The sequence below is a fragment of the Macaca nemestrina genome, chromosome 17 (assembly GCF_043159975.1).
Source record: "Macaca nemestrina isolate mMacNem1 chromosome 17, mMacNem.hap1, whole genome shotgun sequence".
NCBI lineage: Eukaryota > Metazoa > Chordata > Mammalia > Primates > Cercopithecidae > Macaca > Macaca nemestrina.
The window spans coordinates 77,814,786-77,838,326 of record NC_092141.1 but is presented as its reverse complement, the minus strand read 5'-3'; the positions used below and the strand labels follow the sequence as shown (position 1 = coordinate 77,838,326).

Sequence of the window (23,541 nt, the reverse complement as noted above, 5' to 3'; positions counted from 1 at the left end):
TTTTATTTTTTGAATTTCCAGCTTTTCTGCCCTGCTTTTTCCCCATCTTTGTGGTTTTATCTGCCTCTGGTCTTTGATGATGGTGATGTACTGGTGGGGTTTTGGTGTAGGTGTCCTTCCTGTTTGATAGTTTTCCTTCTAACAGTCAGGACCCTCAGCTGTAGGTCTGTTGGAGATTGCTTGAGGTCCACTCCAGACCCTGTTTGCCTGGGTATCAGCAGCAGAGGCTGCAGAAGATAGAATATTTCTGAACAGCGAGTGTACCTGTCTGATTCTTGCTTTGGAAGCTTCCTCTCAGGGGTGTAATCCACCCTGTGAGGTGTGGGGTGTCAGACTGCCCCTAGTGGGGGATGTCTCCCAGTTAGGCTCCTCAGGGGTCAGGGACCCACTTGAGCAGACAGTCTGTCCCTTCTCAGATCTCAACCTCCGTGTTGGGAGATCCACTGCTCTCTTCAAAGCTGTCAGAGTCGTTTGCATCTGCAGAGGTTTCTGCTGCTTTTGTTATTGTTTACTGTGCCCTGTCCCCAGAGGTGGAGTCTACAGAGACAGGCAGGTTTCCTTGAGCTGCTGTGAGCTCCACCCAGTTCGAGCTTCCCAGCAGCTTTGTTTACCTACTTCAGCCTCAGCAATGGCGGGCGCCCCTCCCCCAGCCTCGCTGCTGCCTTGCCGGTAGATCACAGACTGCTGTGCTAGCAATGAGGGAGGCTCCGTGGGCGTGGGACCCTCCCGGCCAGGTGTGGGATATGATCTCCTGGTGTGCCTGTTTGCTTAAAGCGCAGTATTGGGGTGGGAGTTACCCGATTTTCCAGGTGTTGTGTGTCTCAGTTCCCCTGGCTAGGAAAAGGGATTCCCTTCCCCCTTGCGCTTCCCAGGTGAGGCGATGCCTCGCCCTGCTTCAGCTCTCGCTGGTCGGGCTGCAGCAGCTGACCAGCACCGATCGTCCGGCACTCCCCAGTGAGATGAACCCAGTACCTCAGTTGAAAATGCAGAAATCACCGGTCTTCTGTGTGGCTCGCGCTGGGAGTTGGAGACTGGAGCTGTTCCTATTCGGCCATCTTGCTCCGCCCCCTCTTCTGAGTATTTTCAAATAGCCTGTCTTCAAGCTCATTGATTCTTCTGCTTGATCAATTCTGCTATTGAGAGACTTTGATACATTCTTCAGTATGTCAATTGATATTTTAGCTCCAGAATTTCTGCTTGATTTTTAGACATTATTTCAATCTCTTTGTTAAATTTATCTGATAGGATTCTGAGTCCCTTCTCTGTGTTATCTTAAATTTATTTGAACTTCCTCAAAACAACTATTTTGAATTATCTGTCTGAAAAGTCACGTATCTTTGTCACTCTGGTATTGGTCCCTGGTACCTTATTTAGTCATTTGGTGAGGTCATGTTTTTTTGGATAGTCTTGATGCTTGTGGATGTTCATCAATGTCTGAGCATTGAGGAGTTAGGTCACAGTCTGGGCTTGTTTGTACCCATCCTTCTTGGGAAGGCTTTCCAAGTATTCAAAGGGAATAGAACGTTATGGTCTAAGTCTTTGGTCATTGCAGCTGTATCAGCACTACGGGGCACCCTCAAACCCAGTAACATTGTGATTCTTGCAGACTCTTAGAGGTACCACTTTGGTGTTCTTGGAGAATTTTTTGGATTACCAGGCAGAGACTTTTGTTCTCTTCCCTTAACTTTCTCCAAATGGAGTGTGTGCATGTGTGTGTTTGTTTGTGTGTGTGTGTGTGTATTGAGTTATCTGGAGCTGGCAGAGGGGTGACACAAGCACTCCTGTGACCACCACCACTAGGATTATGCTGGGTCAGATCTAAAGCCAATACAGCACTGGGTCTTTCCCAAGGCCCGCAGCGACCACTGCCTGGCTACCGGCAGTGTTCACTTTAAGCCCAAGGGCTCTTCAGGCAGCAGGTGGCAAATACAGCCAGGCTTGTGTCCTTCCCTTTATGGTGGCAAGCTTCCCCATGGCCCAGGGTGGGTCTAGAAATGCCATCTGGGAGCAAGTACCTGGAGTCAGAAATCTTAGGAATCTACATGGCACTGTATTCTGCTGCAGCTGAGCTGACACCCAAACCAGAAGACAAAGTCTTCCCACTCTTCCCACTCCTCAAGGAGAAGGAGTCTCTCCCCATAGTCACCACTGCCTCAGGCCTACAGTGAGTTCTGCCTGGCTACCACTGATGTTCACTCAAGGCCCAAGGGCCTTCAGGCAGCTTGTAGTACATGCTGCCAGTTCTGGGTAGCTCTCTTCAGGGCAATGGGCTCCCCTCTGGCCTAGGGCAAGTCCAGAAATGCCATCCAGGAGCCAAGGCCTAGAATCCAGGACCCCAGGAGTCCACCTGGGTGCTCTCTACTCTACTGTGGTACCTAAGCTGCAAGACAAAGTCCCCTTTACTCTTTCCTCTCTTTTCCTCAGGCAGAAAGTCTCTCCCCAGGGCCATCACAGCTGGGAAAGTGCTAAGTCAAACCTGAAGCCAGCAGAGCCCTGGGCCTCACCCAAGGCCTGTGGCAAATACTGCCTGGCTACTGCTGGTGTTTATTCAAGGCCCGAAAGTTCTTTAGTCAGGAGGTGATGAATTCTGCCAGAACTGGGTCTTTTTCTTCAAGGCAGTAGGTTCCCTTCTGGCCTAGGATATGTCTAAAAATGTCATCTGGGAGCAAGGGCCTGGAATAGGGTCCTCAGAACTCTGCCTGGTGTCCTGTTCTGCTGTGGCTGAGCTTGTATGGAAGTTGCAGAACAAAATCCTATTTACTCCTCTCTCCTCTCCTCAACAGAAGGAGGGAGTCTCCCCTGGAACAGTGAGCTGCGCTGTCTGGTGTTGGGGGAAGAGTGAAGCAGGCACTCCCTTGGCTGCTCCAGCTGGTGTCTCTCTAGGTCTTTTGCACCCCAAGTCCATTGGCTTTGAGCCCAGAACAGCATCAAGACTTGCCCAGGAATTGCAGTCCCTGTGGTCCTAAATTTGTTTCGATCCCCAGAGCACTTTAGTCCACAGTAGTGGGATGAATGATTCCCCTCTGGCTAAGGCTGGTCTAAATGTACCCTGTGTGGGCACTGGCTGAATTCTGCCCTACATTGCTTTTCACCGTGACAGGCAACACTGAGTTCCAATGCAAAGTCCCACAATCACTGTCCTGTCCCTCCCACAAGCATACAACATTCTCTCTCTGTGCCACACAGCTGCTGCCAGGGATGGGAAGTTGTGTCAGTAATTCAAGCCTGTCTTTGCTATCCTCTCCAGTGCTTCTTTCCTTATATGATGTTAAAACCACTATGATTGCTAACCTGATTTTTTGTTCTTACGAAGGTGCTTCCTTGTGTGGATAGTTGTTCAATTTGGTGTTCCTGCAGAGGGGGGGGATTTCTGGAGGGTTCTATCTGGCCATCTTGCTCTATTTCCCCTCCTAAATCTTCTATTGTTTAAAATAGAAGTGTTGTTACTTTTACTTTATGGATGAAATTACAAACTCCCTACGTTAAGAAGTGCTGGAATCAGAAATTGAACCTGAATATTTTTAACTTCTAAATCTAGTAGTCAAATCCATATTTTTAACTACTTTTTGTTATATGATTGGTTGTTTTTGTAAATTTATACCATCTATACTTAAGAAAGAAAACAAACATATGATGACAAGACAAAGAAAGTAGGATGACAGTTTCCTTAACTCATCTGCACTTGTTTAAGTCCTAGAAAGTTATTTGAAAAATATCTCACGTAGAGTTTATTAATCTTCCACTTCTGTGTAATGTCCCGATTTTTTTTTTTCTTATAGCACTTTGCTTGAATCTCTTTTTGGAAATTAATTAAACTATCTGAAATTCAGTGTTTTCACCTACAAAGTGAGAGTAGCAATTCCTACTTACAAGTAAAGGTTATAGAAAAATAAATAAGAGACTGCCTGGCACGTTGCATGGAAACATAACATGTTCTCAAAATAAAAAGTGCTAGTCAGGATCCCCGCCCAATTTGCGAGTCCCTTCATGGACTCCTATTTGTGCAATTGCCTTATTTTCTTCTAATCAAAGGGTCAACAAACTATAACTCATGAGCCACATCCAGCCTACTTCCTCTTCCTGTAAATATAGTTTGGTTGGAGCCCAGTCATGCCCATTCTTTTACACACTGCTCTGGCTGCCTCCACATTACAACAGCAGAGTGGAAGAGTTTCAACAGAGTCCTAATAGTCTATAAAGCCTAGAAAATGTACTATCTAGTACACATTTTACAGGAAAAGTTTTATAACCTCCCCTTTCAAGCTGTAGGCTCCTCAAGGAATGACTTTCTACATGATTCATTCATTCCCCCCTAGCACTCAGCACAATTCCTACGAGTGGCCAAGGAATATTTCTTAAATTGTTTTCATTTCAGGAGTCAGCGTCATGGAAAACAACTATGACATTTTTTGCATCATTCCTTCAGTGGATTTCACTACTTCTAAAAAATAGCATATATTTTTTACGTTCATACATGCCTTATGTGTCAGTGGAATAATTTTTGACTTATGCATTTGGTCAAATAAAATTGCTATCATTTTTAAGGGCTAAGGATAAACATTGCTATTATTCAGTTGTTAGAATAACCCTAGATGCTAGGAATCATTATTCCAGTCCTCTAATAAAGTAACTGTTTAGGTAAGTTGAATAACACATTCCAAATGCCAAAACTATATTTCAAAGCCAAGTCACTACTGATATTTTGCCCACTGTATACTTTATAACCTTAATTAATAGATTATTGTGTTTGTCTGTTTCTCTATAATGGAGAAATAGCTGTGGTGTTTTTCAATGGATAAACTGATTTTCTCAATGATTCTTTGTCCTTAGTCAAAGTTCTGGGCTTAGCATTACAAGAAAAGCAAACCCATATTCATTCATTATTAGTTTCTGTCTATAATCCACTTTCCTTCATAGCACTTACTACTATTGATAATTATTTTACTCATCTAGTTGTCTACATGTTTTCTTCCTGTCTCCCCCACTAGACAATCAACTCCATAAGAGCAGAATAATGCTGTTTTAGTCACCATTGTATCCTCTGCACTTAGTATGACGTTTGTCACATACTAAGAACTTAGTAAATTTGCATTGGATGTCTAAACTGAATAACTGAAACTGTTTGGCATCTATACTTATCACAAATCTCCTGTTCTTTTGAAGCAATACAACAATTCTATTTAGTCAACGTAAAACTGAACATCATCTGCTACGTTATCCATTTTGCATAGTCCTGACCTTTGCTCTATTGCAACCCTGGTATTTTTGGTCTGTGACTACTCTCTCTTCAGAGACTTGAATCAATATCAGAATTCTCTGGGCACCACCCCTGAGTAACCTCACCAGTAACTCTCATTAGCTCATTCTTTTCTTTTGTCCATCACATTTATATGATTTGGTTGGGTTTTTGTCCTCTTATTTCTTGGGTTTGTGTCCTCTTATTTCATGTTTGTCTGACCTATTTCTGGCATGAGATTTTAATTGATTTTCTTTGTCTTATAGAGACTAGTTAATTATTTTCTTGCTGTTGGAGACTATGTCAAACATATGTCTTTTTTTCTGAATGCCAGCTTGCAGTTAAATGAAGTATGTGTTGAGGAAAACATAACATCACTTGTTAAACAGCACATCCCTGATGCCAAATTATCAGCCAAAAGTGAAGGAAAACTTGTTTATACATTACCCTTAGAAAGAACAAATAAATTTCCAGGTAATGTATATGAACACTGTGAAATAAAATATGTAAATAATAGTCATCATCATCATAATTATTATTATTACAACTAACATTTATCGAGGTCTTACAGTCTGCTCAGGTACTGAAACATAATCAAAAGAATAGTACAATAACTGAATTATTTTCTGTATAGTGGGAAATAGAATTATATTCTAATAGTTGTATTGTAATGCATGGGCATTTTAGAGGGCTTCTTTTAGTCCTTCTTCCCTAGCAGTGTGTGACATAATATTCTAGTATTCATAAATGTACACAAACCCAAATGGTAGAAAACCTCTGGCTTACGCACTACGTTAAACAGCCCTGTGATGTGGCGCGCTCTCTCTCGGTGAGAATTTTGCAATAACTTTGGGTTTTTCAGGCTAATGCATAAAAACGTACTAATTATGTTTGTTGTTCAGGGAACCTGTTCCTTAACAATGGGGCACTATGAAGACCCGCATTAGTGGTTGAAACAATTAACCTTGCTGTATATGTGGTTAACAAAGACATATACATTCATTCAAATACACATTTTATGGTGACAACACAAGCATTCCTTAGAATCATCAGGTAAAGTGTTAAGCAAACTCTAATTAGCACTTTTTAACAGTCATAACAATTTAAAGAAAATTTGTAAACGTTTTAGGTAGAATGAAGAATGGCGCATATTAAATCTTACTTCTTTTCTACCTTTCTGTATGTGGCATTCTAGTCAAGACAAAAGCTTTTAACTTATCCTTTTGCCCAAGCAGGAGCTCGAGATCGAAGCCTCAGGACTTCCGTAATCACCCTAGGGTTAGAATTAGGTTTTTATGTAAGCTCAATTTAACCACTATAGTTCAAATCCGTGCAGGCTGGGGTACTGCTCATTGCTTCATGAACAATGACGGATGCATAGGTATCTTTTGATGAACGAACTGAAGAATGAATAGATATAAAATTGCTAGAGGAAACAACCACTGTCACAATTCCAGGAAAATTCCCCGATTCAATTCCACATTCTCTGCCTGTTAGGTCTTGTGATCTTCCATTGTTAGAAACAGAAAACTTTTAAATGGTTTATATTCTATGACTTCTCTTTAACAAATATTTTCTAAACTATAGAAGATTCTGCACCATCCAATTAATTCTCAAAAAATCAATTCCTTTCCTTTTGTCAGTTACAGCATAAATGGCTCCCATTTATATCTGTTCTCTAGAAAAGACTCTTGAATTAATTAGGCTTAGAGTTGAAAAACCCAGAGTTTCACAGTTAATTAAATTTTAAAAAGAAGTCAGAAAAAACTAAGATTAAACTTTACTAGAAATGCAAATGAATATAAGTTAATATTGATATAGAAATATGTGGATTGTAACACATGATGTACAACAGAAAATAATATATAGAATTTGCAGAATAAGCTGATCTATTATTAAATGCTAATTTTCAAATGTCTTTGACATATCACAAGTATAATTTCATAGATTTGTGCTTATTAGTTTGAAAAATTGTCTCCAGTTCACTTGCGATTCTTGTTTTAATTCACTGCTGTGTATGGATTCCTTAGAACTTTACAAGGATCTTGATAGCTATCCTGACCTAGGAATTGAGAATTATGGTGTTTCCATGACAACTTTGAATGAAGTATTCCTGAAGCTAGAAGGAAAATCAACAATTAATGAATCAGGTAAATAAAATACATGAAAATTACTGTGTAAAAGCATATGTTTCAAGAGCACACTGTTCCAAAGATGGATTACAAAATGTGGGGTTCATGATTAAGGCTCTTCTTAGACAAGCTTGTGGAAAAGTGAAACACATCCTTGTCAACATTGCCTTGTAGTTAAAAATAATCCATTTTTCTATATCCAAGGCTCACTGCACTCATATTAGCCCTAGGCTTCTAAGGGCAATTTCAGATAGAACATTTATTCTAAATCATAAATTTATATAAAACATGAACCCACAGATCTAAAACACTTAAGAACCCCAAACAATACTTTAAAAATGAAACTATTAAATTCCTGTAGGCCAAAGATAAAGAACAAAGTCTTAATTAGACGTATTGTACTTTTTCATAGATCTCAGATTCTCTGGTGTCAGGTTTTTCTTTTTTTTTCTTTATGTTAGAAATTGGACAATATCTATCTACCTATTTTCAAGGTCACAAGTAACTTATTCTCTTGTGTTCAGACTGTTTTGAAGCCGAACCTAATAAACTCTCTATTTCTGATACCGTACTTTTTCATTCTAACATTTTCATTTGTTCTTTAGAGTTTCAGTTCTTTACTATTTCTCACCTGCTCCCAATAGTGTCCATATTTTCCAGTAGATCTTATAACATATTTATCAAAGTTATTTTTAAACTCATGTATTTTAATTCTAACATGTGGGCCATGGGACTGATGACCCTTATCAGTAACTGACTCTGATTTTTTTACCTCTTCCGTATGGGTTATATTTCCCTGCTTCTTCATATGTCTTGAAATTTGTATTTTATCATGGACATTACTTTAACAAAACAGGAACACTGAGGTAAACAGTGGCTAGAAAATGGCATGACTCTTCCTCTGCGAGGATGCTGATGTGGATGGCAGAACTCATCTAATTTGTATTTGGCAAGTATCTGAGCTTTAGCACAGGTTTTATTAGATTCAGCCCACTTCCAGCTTCGAATGTTTTAAAGGTAGAATCAGGTCTTTCCCTTAGACATGACTTTGAATTATAGCACTGGAAAAATTCTATTAATTTCTCCATAGCCCTACTATCAAATATCTCGATAACGATTAATCTCACTGATTTTCAGCCTGCCATCACTTTTTGTTTATTTATTTATTAGTATATATCTCTCCACTCTCTCATTCAGTGACTGGACCCTAGTGGACTAATGTATTACACAAAAGGTAAGACCCATGAACCCTGATGATGTCTTGCTCAAGACACTATGCAGCTTCTTGTGTTTCTCTCTCCGTTTTTCTCAGTATCTGCCCCCAGCTACTGGTGTACTGGTCCTATGCACTTAGGAAAGGCTCCATGAAAATAAGTTGGTAGATGCTGTAAACTCGTTTTGTGACTTAGGTACCACATGATTCTAATCAGTTATTTCAGCCCACATATAACCATAGAATTTGTTTAATCTGGGCTGCTTTCATTTAGACTACCTATGGTGGTTTTCTCCTTTTTCTGCCATTTCCCTAAAGATGGAAAGCTTCCACAGGAACCTTCTCCCCCTAAAAATGTTTCCTTCCTTTGTACATGTTAGATTTTTTAGGTTTCTTTGTGCGCTCGCCAATCTGATGGATTAAAAATAACTAATATTTATTCCCTTGGTAAGACAGGTAACAGTCTCTTGCAACTAATGAGAAGCAGAATATCCCTGAATTATTATTATTATTATTATTATTATTAATTTTGAGATGGAGTCTCGCTCTGTTGCCCAGGCTGGAGCACAGTGGCACGATCTCGGCTCACTGAAAGCTCTACTCCCTGGTTCACGCCATTCTCTTGCCTCAACCTCCCAAGTAGCTGGGACTACAGGCGCCCACCAACACGCCCAACTACTTTTTAAAATAGACTTTTGACCACTATCTTAAGATCCTTATATCTTCATTCACAGTGTGTTGTTGTGTCCTGTCATTGTACTTATACATTTACGGGTGTGTGCTTTTTGAGGTTGGATATTAGGCTTATTTTAGCATTATACGATGGACAGTATCCTGGGTATCCAGAGATTACAGAGAACACACAAAATAATGCAGTCTCAGAAACTATTCAAAACTGAATAGTTTTGAAATATCTGCAGTAACAATTTATAGCTAACTCCCAGTTTGTAGCTTGCCATTTACAGTTTACTCCCTGTTCAGAGCATGTCAATTTGTAGCTTAATTGAACATGTAAGATATTTGTTTCCTTTACTAATTTTCCAAGTCATTCCTAAGCACTGTGAAGACCTTGCCTATTTATCTTGACCTTAAATTACCTAAGGTCTCCTTTCTATCCCTTTTGTTCAAGAAATAAATCTTTCATCTATTTCTCTATTTTAAGGCAATAACCAGCAAAACCACATTATACCTATAGTAACACAGAAGAGCCTAATCATGATCTCCTTACCAGAGCAAATCCCTATAGTAAGCCGTATAAAGTACATATGAGTTGCTTATTTTATGTTTTGCAGACATTCCTATTTTGGGAGAAGTACAAGTGGAAAAAGCTGATGACACTGAAAGGCTTGTTGAGATGGAACAAGTCCTCTCTTCACTTAACAAGATGAGAAAGACAATAGGTGGTGTGGCTCTCTGGCGACAGCAAATCTGCGCAATTGCAAGAGTTCGCTTGTTAAAGTTAAAGTATGAAAGAAAAGCTCTTTTAGCACTGTAAGTATCAGAGTGGCCATAGGTTTTTTTTTTTTTTTTAAGTCAATGCATTAAAAAGCAAATCTAAGGTATAAAGGCAAGCAAAAAAACACAAAAATATGGTGAATTAGGCAGCAGAAAGGGAAAGCATCACAGTGGAAGCACAGGAGACAGGTAGAATCTTGACTTCCGAAGGACAAATATCTCATGAATTTTAATGGGATATTCAATGGCCAGAAAGCAACAGGGGAAATGAACAAAGGACAAATCTATGGTTTATCACCTTGGATTTGGAGGTAGCAAAAGGCAAAATGGCTCAATAAATGTGACAGTTAATTGTGTGTTTAATTTTTATAATTTCTTTATCCCATTACATTATAAACTGCTCAGAGAGTGTTCGATTAGGAAATGACATTGCATTCACGTTGGCAATTTTCTTTTGTGTAGGCTATTAATTCTAATGGCTGGATTTTGCCCTCTTCTTGTGGAGTATACCATGGTGAATATATATTACAACAGCTACACCTGGGAACTTTCTCCTCATTTGTATTTCCTTGCTCCTGGACAACAACCACATGACCCTCTCACTCAGTTACTGATCATCAATAAAACAGGTAAAATGGTGGATACTTGATTTCCAAATACATTTACTGTTCAGAGCAGTACTTAGCAAACATAATCATGAAAGAAACTAGCTTTTCAGTTATTCAGCATGTGTTAAAAAAACAGTTTATGAAACTTAAAGATAATAAATACAGGCCCCCAAAGAAGCAGGAATTAGATATTTTCTAAAGGAGGAACATCTGGTGGCAACTTGCGAAATGAAAGAGTTTGTACCAAAATAGCATTTTTAACGGGTTCATTAAGGTATACTTCACATGCCATACCATTTATCCATTTGAAATGCACAATTCCATGGTTTTTAGCGTGTTCACAGAATTGTGAAACCATCACTACAATCCATTTTAGAATATTTTCATCACCCCATAAGAAACCCCATACTGAATATCAATAACTCCCGTGTAGTCCTTCCCCCCAGTCCTAAACAATCACAAATTTACGTTCTGTTTCTATTGATTTGTCTATTCTGAACATGTAATATCGCTGGACTCATACATATCTGATATTTGATGACTGACTTCTTTCACTTAGCATATTTTCAAAGTTGATCTGTGTTGTAGCATTTATCTATGTATTAATACTTCATTTTTATTGTTGAGTAATATTTTATTGATGTTATGCCACAATTTATTTATCATTCATCAGCAGATGGATATATTTTTCCCAATAATTGGATATTATGAAAAATGCTGCTATGAATGTTCATGTACAAGTTTTTGTTTGAACTTATGTTTTCATTTCTCTGGGGTGTAATCCTAAAAGTAGAATTGTTGAGTCACGTGGTAACTATGTTTACCCTTTGAAGGACCTGCCAAACTGTTTTTCAAAGTGACTGTACCACTTTATATTCACTTTTTTTTTTTTTTTTTTTGAGATAGAGTATCACTCTATGGCCAGGCTAGAGTGCAGTGGCATAATTTTGGCTCACTGCAACCTCTGCCTCCCAGATTCAAGTGATTCTCCTGCCTCAGCCTCCCTAGTAGCTGGGACTACAGGAGTGTGCCACCACACCCAGCTAATTTTTTTTGTATTTTTGGTAGAGACGGGGTTTCACCATGTTGGCCAGGATGGTCTCGATCTCTTGACCTCGTGATCTGCCCACCTTGGTCTCCCAACGTGTTGGGATTATAGGTGTGAGCCATTGTGCCTGGCCCCACACCAGCAATTTTTGAGGATTCCAAGTTTCTGCATATGTTTGCCAACACCTATTTTTTGTTTTTTCTATTACATGCAACATAGTGTATGTCAAGTGGTATCTTGTGATTTTGATTTGTATTTTGCTAATGGCCAGTAATGTTGAGTATCTTTTCGTGTGATAACTGATCAATTGTACATCTTCTTTGTAGAAATGTCTCTTTTCTTTTTTAAAAATGGATTGTATTTTTTATTGAATTCTAAGTGTTATTTCTATATTGTAGATAAAATTCTTTTATCAGATACCATAGGTCCTCATATTCAGATTCTGTATCTAAGAATTTGCCTATTCACTGAAATTTATTGCTAACCCCCAACTACATATCTGTTGCACTTTCATGATATTTACAGATATGCTCAGAGAAGTGAACATTTTTAGTCACCTGATGTACGCATTTTCAACTGAGATTGAACAAAATGACACTGCTTTCTTGTGTTAGCTCTTGTACTATAAACAAATGCTTTTTTGCAATCTCTTTCATGCTACATTTTTCACATTTTTATGTGTTTTTTTCTGTGGTGATTTTGCTGTTTAAAATGACACAAAGAATAGTGCTGAAGTGTCATCTAGTGTTTCTAAATACTTTTTTGCATGTGACATGTCTTTTTCTAGGTTTTTTTTTTTTGTCTGTTTTCATTATGAACAGATGTTGGATTTGTCATATGTTTTCTCTGTGTCTACTGAGATGATCATGTGGGTTTTATACACGTTATTTTCAGACATTAAACCAACCTTGCATTTATAGGATAAATTCTACTTGGTCGTGGTGTATAATCCTTTCCATTTTCTCCTGGATTTGGTTTTCTAGGGTTTTGTTGATAACGTTTTCCACCTCTATTCATAAGGGATATTGGTCTGTAGTTTTATTTTATGCTAATGTCTTTAGATATCAGGGTAATATTTGCTGCATATAATTAGTTGGCAAATGTTCCCTGCACTTCGTCTATTTTTTTTTCTTTTTGAGACCTTGTGAAGGATTGACAATTCTTCTTTATTAGGTAGAAATGTACCAGTGTAGCTATCTTTTAATCTATAAGATTGGTATTCATACCCTCTTTTTGTTCCTGATCTTAGTAATTTTCATGTTGTTTTACTCTTTCTTGGTCATCCTAGCTAAGGGTTCATCAATTTTGTTGATGCTTTCAAAGAACCAACTTCTAGCTTAATTGTCTCTATTGTTTTTCTATTGTCTATGTCACTCATTTCCAAACCAATATTCTTGGTTTCATTTCTTTCTGTTTGCCTTGTGCTTAGCTTGTTCCTCTCTTTTTCAGTGTCTTAACATAGAAGTTTCACTTACTGATTTGAGATTTTTCTTCTTTTATTTAACATAGGTGTTTACAGCTATAAACTTCCCTCTAAGCTATGCTTTCGCTGCATAGCATAAGTTTCAGTATATCATGTTTTAATTTTCATTTCTCTCAAAATATTTTCTAATTTCCTTTGTGATTTCTTTTCTGACTCATTGGTTATTTAGGAGAAGATTCGTTTCCAAAGATTTGTGATTTTCTAAGATTTTGTTGTTGAAGTTTGAATTCTTCCCCTGTGGTCAGAGATCATAGTTTATAAAATTTCAACTTTTTTCAAAGTATTGAGGCTTGTTTGATGTCCTTGCCTTTAGCTCATCTTGGAGAGTGTTCCTTGTGCACTTGAGAAGAATATGCTTTCTGCTGTTGTGAGTGAAAATTTGTATATTTCACTCTTCAGTGCTATTTTGTATTTTGAGTATCTGTTAAGTGCATATATGTTTATAAATGTTATAACTTCCTGCTGTTTTGACCTTGTTTTGACCCTTGTATCATTAGAAAATGTCTCTTATTATTTCTAGTAACATTTTTTGTTTTCATCTATTTTGTCCAATATTAGAAGAGCCACTCCAGTTTTCCCACGGTCTTGTCTTGCATGATGTATTTTTGTTCCACCTTCTGCTTTCAATCTATTTGTTTCAATGAAATTTAATATGTGTCTCCTGTAAATGTAATTTAATGTGTGTCTCCTATAAGCAGTATATAGTTGGATAGTGTTTTTAAATACAACCTAACAATCTATGCCTTTTGTGTGTATTATTTTATTCACAAACCATATTTTTACTAATAATGTAGGATTTATATCTGCCAGTTTATTGTTTGTTTTCTGAAAGTCTCATGTCTTTTTTGTTCCTCTATTTCTTCTTTACTGTTTTCTTTGGCACTGAGTATTTTCTAGTTTAATGATTTAATTCTTTTAATGATTTTTTATTATATTTTTGAATTATGTTCTTGGGGTTGTTTTGGGGCCTAGAATATACATCTTATTTTAACCTACTTAAAGTTTACACAAATTTAAGATTAATGTAACAAAGTCTACAAATACGTACTTGCTGTCCTTCTCTCAGCTTCTTTAAAAGATATGAAATCATATCGAGTAATAATAGTACCAATGTATTGCTGGTTTTAAAACATTTAGATGTGTAATAATATGTGTAATAATAACATCAAAACAGGGAAGAGTGAATACAGCTATATAAGACGAAAGAGTCTGTAGCTCATTGAAATTAAGTTTATTTACCGTTTCTGGTTCTCTTCATTTGTTCCTGTGAATTCATATTATCATCCTATGTGATGTCCTTACTCCAGTACAGCTAGGCTTCCACCTGCCTCCTTTGTGCCATTGTTTTCAAATATTTCACATGTCTATGTTTTACAGCCTCAACAATAAAATTATATGATACTGCATTATACAATTGCTTTTAAAATGAGTTAATACAAGAGGGAAATATGCATTTGTACTACCGATTATAAGTACATAGTTGTGTTTGCTGATCCTCTTTGGCGTTTTCACTTGGATTCAAATTGCCATCTGGGGTTATTTGCTTTCAGTTTTAGGTATTTCTTATAAGGCAAGTCTGCTAGTAACAAATTCCTCATTTTTGTTTATCTAGGAAAAAAAGTTATACCTTCACCATTTTTTATTCTTTATTATTTTTATTTTTATAGATTTAGAGGATAAAAGTGTGGTTTTGCTACATGGATATATTGTGTAGTGGTGAAGTCTGGGCTTTTAGTGTAACCATCACTCAAACAGTATACATCATACCTATTACCACCTTCATCTTTGAAAGCTAGTTTTGCTGAATTTTTTTTTCAGCACTTTGAATATGTCATTTTACTGTGTTCTGGCTTCCTTTGTTTCTGATGAGAAATCAGCTGGGTTCTTATTGGTGTTTCCTGATACATCATTAAGGAAACATTTTCTTTGCCTTTGTCTTCACCGTTTTTACTCTAATGTGCCTGGATTTGGATCTTTTTGCATATATCCTACTTGGAGTTGGTGGAACTTCTTGGATGTATAAAGTTTTTAATCAAATTTTGTAAGTTTTCAGTCATTATTTCTTCAGTGGTTGTTTTTCTCTTCCTTTATCTCTCTCCTCTCCCTATGGTACTTCCACTGCATATGAAATAGTGTGATTAATAATGTCCCACATTTTTCTGAGGTTCTGTTTTCTTTTGTTGTTGTTCTTCAGATTGCATAATTTCCCATTTAATCTGTCTTCATGTCTGTAGTTTACAGGTTTGCTGTAATTCTGCTGATCATTCAAATCTACTGTTGAGTTCCTTCTATGAATTTTTCATTTCAATTATTGTACTTTCAACTCCAGAATTTCTATTTGGTTCTTTATTATTTAAAAAACTTTTTATTGGTATAGTCTATTTGATGAGACATTGTCATCACACCTTTCTTCACTTCTCTAAACTTGCTTTCTTTTAGTTCTTTGAGCATACTTACAATACCTGCCTTGAAGTCTTTGTTTTTCAAGTTTGCTATCTCAGTCTTCCAAAAGCTGTTCTTGTTGCCTACCATTTTCCTGTATAAGGGTGACACTTTCTTATTTTTTAGCATGTCTCATAATTTTGGTTGAAAACTGGACATTTAAAGTCATACATTGTAACAACTTTGGATAATGATCGCCAACTTGTCTTGAAGCTTGTTATTATTGTTTGCTCATTTCCCTTACTTTATACAACTCTGATGCTGTTCTTCAGAGGCATAACTTTGGCCATGTGCATTGTTCCCCTGAGATGGCAATAGATTTAGCAGACCTTTCTTTGTCTCTTTCCCTGATCTCTCCATTAAACTGGCTAACTCCACTGGTATAACATTCAGTTATTAGTCACCACCAGTAGCAAGCTGATTGGCCTATTGTTTTCAAAAATGCCCACGTGCATAAATTGCTCCACAGTTTGATCCAATTACAGTAATTCCCACTCATCTGAAACATTACAAGATCCCCAGCAGAAGTCTGAAGCCATAGATAGTAGCAAACCTAATGGCCATCCATGAGAACACGTTTCTGTTCAGGTTTTTTATCCACAAATGTATTGCCTTTTCCATCTTAACTAAGCACTTATCATGCACTGTGGCTATAACTTTTACAGTCTGAGGTGCAACAGCAAGACTAGTATGAGTTTCTTTTTTCTTCTTCACTATTTACAGAAGAGATTTGCTCTCAGAGTATATCTTAACAGACTCAGCATACAATATTTTTCCTTTCCTTATTAAGTCAACAACTTTCACCTTTCCACTTAAAGGAAGCAATATACGGCTTCTCTTTGACATATTCAAATTGCCAGCATTACTCCTCTTGTGCTTTGGGGTCACTATTAAGTAAAATAAGGGTTAATTGAACACAAGCACTGTGATGTCTTGACAGTCAATCTGATAACAGAAGTGGCTACTAAGTGACTAATGAGTAGGTAGCATATGCAGTGTGGACACACAAGACAAGGGGCTGATTCATATCCTCCACAGGGCAGAGTGGACGATATGAGATTTCATCCATCTGATCAGAATGCCATGCAATTTAAAACTTACACAATGTTTATTTCTGGAATTTTTCATGTTGTATTTTAGAGCTGCAGTGGACTAAAAGTAACTAAAACTGCAGAAAGTGAAACCATGGATAAGGGAGCACTACTATAAATATGGTCTTGTTTGTAGGAAAAGTCTTCTAGGCCAGTTATTGAGGTTTGTCCTCTCCACAGAAGGGCTCTTCTTAACTCTCTGTTTTGCTGCTCTCTCTAGTAAACTTTTAGCTGGTGTATGGTTTAACCGAGTAAATTGCAATCTCCTGTCAATTGCTTACCAACAAAATCTTGACAGTTTTTAGTGCACTCTTAGGCCTGAACTTCCCCAAACTCTGTTCCAACTGAAGTCAGTTTCTTCAGGGAGAGTTTCAGCACGTACTGTTCTTATGGCTTGCCGCTGCCCCTGAAACAAGAATCTCACCATTGCTTCAGAGCTGGAAGCATGGATCATGCCTGATTCTCTTGGTGTGGAGCCCCTGATTTATGAGCAGGGTACTTGGCAGGGATAGTGGCCTCTGGTCTTCTCAGCTTGCCTCTCCTATAATGGAAACTCTGTCCTACACGTGAGATGGCACAAAGATGATTGTGTCCCGGTGTTTTTGGTCTCTTATTCCTAGGGTAGAGCTTCCACCTTAGGATCAGGGAATGGGTGGAGGAAGAGAACTCCAGATCTCTTAGCCCCTCTTGCCTGGTATTGATCTTCTGCAACATAGATGTGGGGAAATGAGAAAAGTTGATGGGAAGCCCCTCCCATGAAGATACTATAGCCCTGAACTGGACTTGGGGAAGAAGGATCCCTGCGTGCTTGCTGACACCCTTTCAGAGTGAAGCTTCTGTTACACAGATCTGAGAAGCAAGTGGGGAGTGGAGGGATCAGGCTGTGGCTCAAATGCCACAATTTCTCAGTGCTCTTACTGAGATTTAATAAATTTTATTAAATAAGTGTGTCATCATGTTCTGTATGCTCTTAGAACAATTTCAAAAACATTTAATTTGTTGGTTTTTTAGGAATTTTTATGTTACTGGTTTTCCGGGGAGAAGGTCTACAGAGCTCCTCACATTGCTAGTCTACATGTTGTCTTCCTGTATCAAGAAAATTTTGAAAATTAATTAATAATCTAGCAGTAGTAAAATGACTTTTAGCAAACTTGGTGGTTAATCAATAGAAGTTTTCTGTATCATTAAAGCCTTATTGGTTATGGCCATTCATTGCAAGAGTCTAGAAAGAAATCTATTTTGAAAGACATTTGGAACTAAAAAAATCTTTCACATTAATAATAATCATAAGCAAATAAAAATATCATAAAGGAATTCCATGAGAAATAAATAGATATTTTAATTCACATTAACAAGCATTTTATGTAGAAAATATACTGACGGTCCATATTACTGCATCACATAATGACATTAATTGTAATTTGACTACACAACTTGACATTAATTTTTTTAGTTTTGTGATACCTAATATCTTTAACTACACCTTAGGGGCAAGCATTGATGACTTCATACATTCTGTGGAGCACCAGAACATAGCTTTAGAAGTGGATGCATTTGGAACTAGAAATGGCACAGATGACCCATCTTATAATGGAGCCATCACAGTGTGTGGTAGTGAAAAGGTATGCAGGTCTCTAATAATCTTTCTGAAAAATGTGAAAAGCTAACATAATATCAATATACTCAGGCCTTCAACTCAAGAAATAAAAATGGAAAGCAAATACTGTTTTCATTTATTACTTAGTGAATTGTATTCACTGGCATAAATAATTCATATATCCATCATTGTCTACTGGCACAAACTATTAGCAAAATACCTACTCTAGAATACCTACTATCAAGACCATGTGTAAGTTCAAAAATTTCTTGTTTCCCCTCAAAGATTTTATAATACATGTATTCCAAAACTTCTGTTTTGTTCTTAAACAATAAACACTGAACATATGATGCTAACCTCAAGCAAGACATCTGGTGTCCTGAATATCAGTTACATGATTTAGTTTTACTATATACATGTTTTGATTTACTTATACAGTGTTTGATTTTACTTACACAGTGTTTGGCTTTTTACTTTGATTATTTGACACCACAAGAAAAGTATAACCTCTTAAATGTCAAATTTTGACTTTTTTAGAGAACAAAATGAAGATATTTGAGAACTTATATTCTTACTTGTTATATTTTAGAATTACAGCTTTTCATTAGCATGCAATGCCAAAAGATTGAATTGCTTCCCAGTTCTTATGGACATTGTTAGTAATGGGCTACTTGGAATGGTTAAACCATCAGTACATATCCAAACTGAAAGAAGTACATTTTTGGAGGTAAGTATATATAATCGTACAATTCCTGACTTTCCTCTAACAGGAATCTCCCAGATCACCCTTTTAAGGGCTGGAATCTTGTTTTTATTGAGTAAACCACTGCATAATAAATTAACATTTGGACTCATTCTAGTTCTGTGACTTTGGAAAATCAATGCCTTTTCAGAGCTTCAATTTGTTTAAAGTAAAATAAAACGAACAAAACATTTTTCAAAGAGAATATGAAGCAATAAAAATGAAATCATACAGCACTGTGACCAGCACAAGAATAGTGAATAAATGAAACAAAGGAGAAAGAAAGGAAAGAATAAATGAAGGAAGGAAGGAAGGAAGGAAGGAATGAAGGAAGGAAGGAAAGAATGAAGGAAAGAATAAAGGAAGGAAGGAGCTTCATTATTATTTTTAGAAATTTTACAAAAGAAATTCATGACAAAGTTCAGGCTAGAATTGCAGACTGTCTACATTAGAATTACTGCAGATTCCTGTCAAAAATATTAATTCCCCTGGCCTACTTCAAACCAATCAAACCACTTTTCCTCATGGGCATGGTGAGAGGAGGGAATCTATTTTTTAAAAAAGGTCCAAGTAATCGAAATGTATACAGCCCTTTAAGTTTAGAACCAGAATAACTATCACAGTTCGTAATGATTCATTTTTAGTTATTGTATACATACATTTCTCCCTTTCAGAGAGTTCTTTGAACACAAAGATCATGTATTTTTAACATCTTTCAATTTTCTGGTTTCTGAGAGCAGTATACAATAATTGGGCAAATTGCCTCAGACTTCTGTCTATCAAGATCTCCTGTTCAACTAGAGTTAATTAGATACCAACCAGCTCAGCTGACTTTGTATTTATGTGCCTGATATAGTCACTTTAACCAATATCCCCAGCAACTCATTTTATTCTCTATTCTGCTTTACCTGTTCATTGCCCCCAAAGTCAGAGTTTCCCAGAGTTTCAGAACTTGCTTCTATCCTGCCCAGAGTTCAAGAATCGCTTGAACCTGGGATGCGGAGGTTTCAGTGAGCTGAGATTGTGCCACTGCACTCCAGCCTGGGCAACAGACCGAGACTCCATCTCAAAAAATAAATTAATTAACTAATTTAAAAATAAAATAAAAGGCAAATCACAGGCTGGGAGAAAAATATTCACAATACTTACATATGTGACAAGATTTGTATCAAGAATATGTAAAGAACTCTCATTCCTCTGTAATAGAGGATAGCCTAATTTTTTAAATGGACAAAGTATGTGTATATTTGTATATATACCATTTGTGTATATATACTTAGTAGTTAAGCCACTAAGTATTAAACCTACCCAGTACTCAGGACGTTCTGGAAGCAACCAGACAACAAGCTGTAATCTTATCATCTATGGTTAGCAAGTGTCTTTCTGGTGACCAAGCTGAAGACCACCAGACTCTGATTAGAACTTTCTTCAGTGATGTGTTTAATCAAAGAAGCAACTATGCGAATCATGAAAATAACATGGGACTGGCTTTCAAGAGAGTTTGTGGTCTTTTATCCTTAAAGATTGTTACAAACAGGAGCAACAACAGATGGAACTAGGGCAAAGGTTTTCTTGGTGTTTTTGCTCTCCCTTCTAGTTTTTCATCTCTACTTTTGCATCTTTAACCAATATTTATCAGGTCTCATACCTAAAAAACTAGCTTATTATCACTGTAGCCATAAAATGTCAGATATTTTTTGAGTCAAGCTGCCACATTTGAGATAAAGATCAGCTAAGAAATTGAATGTGTCAACTGTGAATTATAATTTATTATTTAGCACCAAAACACATTTTAGAATCATAAGGCAAGAAAAGAGAAAAATCTTGCTCTTATTGTTTTCCAGATGTTATCAGTGCATTCATTTTCTTCAGTCACTTATCTGTAAATTTGAGTATAAAGCCAAAAGTTAAGTGTCAAAACTGGAAGGATAATGAAAGAGTCTGGGAATCTCAAAAGGGACCTAAGGCAGAATTATGTAAACTTAATCTAAAATTTTAAAACTGTATTCCAGAAAATGAACTTTAAATTTCTTCATTCAGTTCATTGTATTCTTTGAATTTTTCAGAATGGACAGGACAATCCAATCGCATTCCTGGCATATATCATGTTCTGGCTGGTTTTAACATCGAGTTGCCCACCTTACATTGCCATGAGCAGCATTGACGATTATAAGGTAATAATGAGTAATTGCAACTTCCATTATTTGGCATAGTCAGAAGCAGAAGGTAATTTTACAGGATTTTTCATAAGAATATTTATACATGCTTAACTGAGCAGCCAATTCAGACATAAATTCTAAGGTATAAAAATAAAAGAAAGTTTTATAAGTTGAAATATACAGATAAATAGGTAATAGAGAATTATTCTGAACTTTATCTGGATATGCCAACAAACTAGAATAGACAAACCAACTTTGAAAAAAAAGCAAAGCTGGAAAATATGTTTCTGATTTCAAGGCTCACTACAAACTTGTAGTAATTAAGAATGTGTTGTATTAATTAAGAATAATTATGTAGATATTTTAAATGAAATAGACATTTCAGAAATAAGCCCACACATATATCAATTGATTTTCAATAAAATTACCAAATAACTTAAATGGGGGTAAGATTAGACTTTTCAGCAAACTGTGGTGGAACAATTTGATATCATTCTGAATAAAAGAAAAAAAAATGTTCTTCACATCCGTGACACCATGCACAAAATTAATTTGAAATGAATCACAGATCTTGTGATAGGCAATATTTTTCAGATAGGGAAGAAGCAGCATTTTAAAAAAAATAACTTGAACTTCATCAAAGTTAAAAGCTTCTGCTCTTTGTAAAACACCAATAAATAATAAAAGGCAGCTGAGCTTGGTGGCTCACACCTGTAATCTCAGCACTTTGGGAAGCCGAGGTGGGCAGATCACCTGAGGTCAGGAGTTTGACATCAACCTGGCCGACATGGCGAAAACCCGTCTCTACTAAAAATACAAAAATTAGCCAGGTGTGGTGGTGCATGCCTGTGGTCCCAGCTACTCAGGAGGCCGAGGCAGGAGAATCGCTTGAACCTGGGATGCGGAGGTTGCAGTGAGCTGAGATTGTGCCACTGCACTCCAGCCTGGGCAACAGACCGAGACTCCATCTCAAAAAATAAATAAATTAATTAATTAATTTAAAAATAAAATAAAATAAAAGGCAAACCACGGCCTGGGAGAAAAATATTCACAATACTTATATATGTGACAAAGATTTGTATCAAGAATATGTAAAGAACTCTCATTCCTCTGTAATAGAGGATAGCCTGATTTTTTAAATGGACAAAGTATTTGTGTATATACTTTACCAAAGAAGATGTACAGATGGAAAATATTCCCATGAAAAGATGGTTAATGTCACGAGTAATCAGGAAAATAGCCTCAATGAGATAGCTCTACACACTCAATAAAACTAATAATGTTAGAATGACCAACAATGTCAAGAGTTTATGAAGATGTGGAGAAACCGGACCTCTCATGCACTGTGGGTGGGACTGTAAATTGTACAATCACTTTGCAAAATAATTTGGCTGTTTCTTATAAAGTTAAAAATATACTTATTCTTATGACCTAGCAATTCTTCTCCTAAGTATTTACTCAAAAGAAGAGAAAACATCTTTCCACATAAACACTTGAGCATTAACGTTCTGAACAGCATTAGTCATAACAGCCAACAACTCGAAAAGACCCAAGTGTCCCCCAAGCAGTGAACTGACAAACAAATTCTGATATAGCCATACAATGGAATACTATTCAGCACTATAACAGAAGGAACAACTAATAAATGCACCAACACAAGTGAGTCTCAGAACCATTACACTGAGGGAACGATAACCACAAATAATTAGGTACTTTTAATTAGGATGATTTACTTTATATAAAATTCTTAGAAAGGTAAAATTAATCTGTAGTGACAGAAGGCAGGCTCGGGGTGTTGGGGGTCACCTGTAACCAGTGGTAAAGGCTATTGACTGCAAAGGATCATGGGAAACTTCAGGGGTTGTTCTATACCTTGCCTATGATGGTGGTACAGAAACATATGCATTCATCAGACCTCATTCAACTATATACTTAATATGGGTACTTTTTCTTGTTTGAGAATTATACCCCCAAAATTAAAAAGAGATTGTTGAAATAAATGGAAATGATATTTTTGGAAATGCGAGAACTTGAAAAGATAAGAGAAAATTTCAATATTGAACTGACAACTTACAAATGTTTATTTACAGACACTCATTAATCCAAATGAATCTATAATGCGTTCACAAATTACCTGAGCATCTTGTTTAAAAGATGATTCTGAATCAGTAGTTCTGCAGTGGAGCCAGATTTTGAGTGGCAATCATAGGCGGTGAATTTATATGATTAATCAACCCAGGCCAACTCCCATTTTTGTGACTTCATGAAAAAAATCTATGAAAACTTGTGTAAGCATCTTCACTGTGTCATCTTCATCTGTTTCGTTTTCTCTGTC

The 23,541-nt window shown here is 36.8% G+C and overlaps 1 protein-coding gene across 2 annotated transcripts in view; it reads left to right on the top strand.

The window, feature by feature from the left end:
- The window catches only part of LOC105469055 (ATP binding cassette subfamily A member 8), an 85,102-nt gene that overhangs the window by 43,927 nt on the left and 17,634 nt on the right, over positions 1-23,541 (top strand). For both annotated transcript variants that reach the window (XM_071083512.1, XM_011719623.3), the window contains exons 17-23: positions 5,571-5,710; positions 7,267-7,386; positions 9,874-10,072; positions 10,499-10,665; positions 18,197-18,330; positions 18,895-19,032; positions 21,114-21,221. In XM_071083512.1, the coding sequence (XP_070939613.1) occupies positions 5,571-5,710; positions 7,267-7,386; positions 9,874-10,072; positions 10,499-10,665; positions 18,197-18,330; positions 18,895-19,032; positions 21,114-21,221 (1,006 nt within the window). The remainder of the gene's footprint in view (positions 1-5,570; positions 5,711-7,266; positions 7,387-9,873; positions 10,073-10,498; positions 10,666-18,196; positions 18,331-18,894; positions 19,033-21,113; positions 21,222-23,541) is intronic.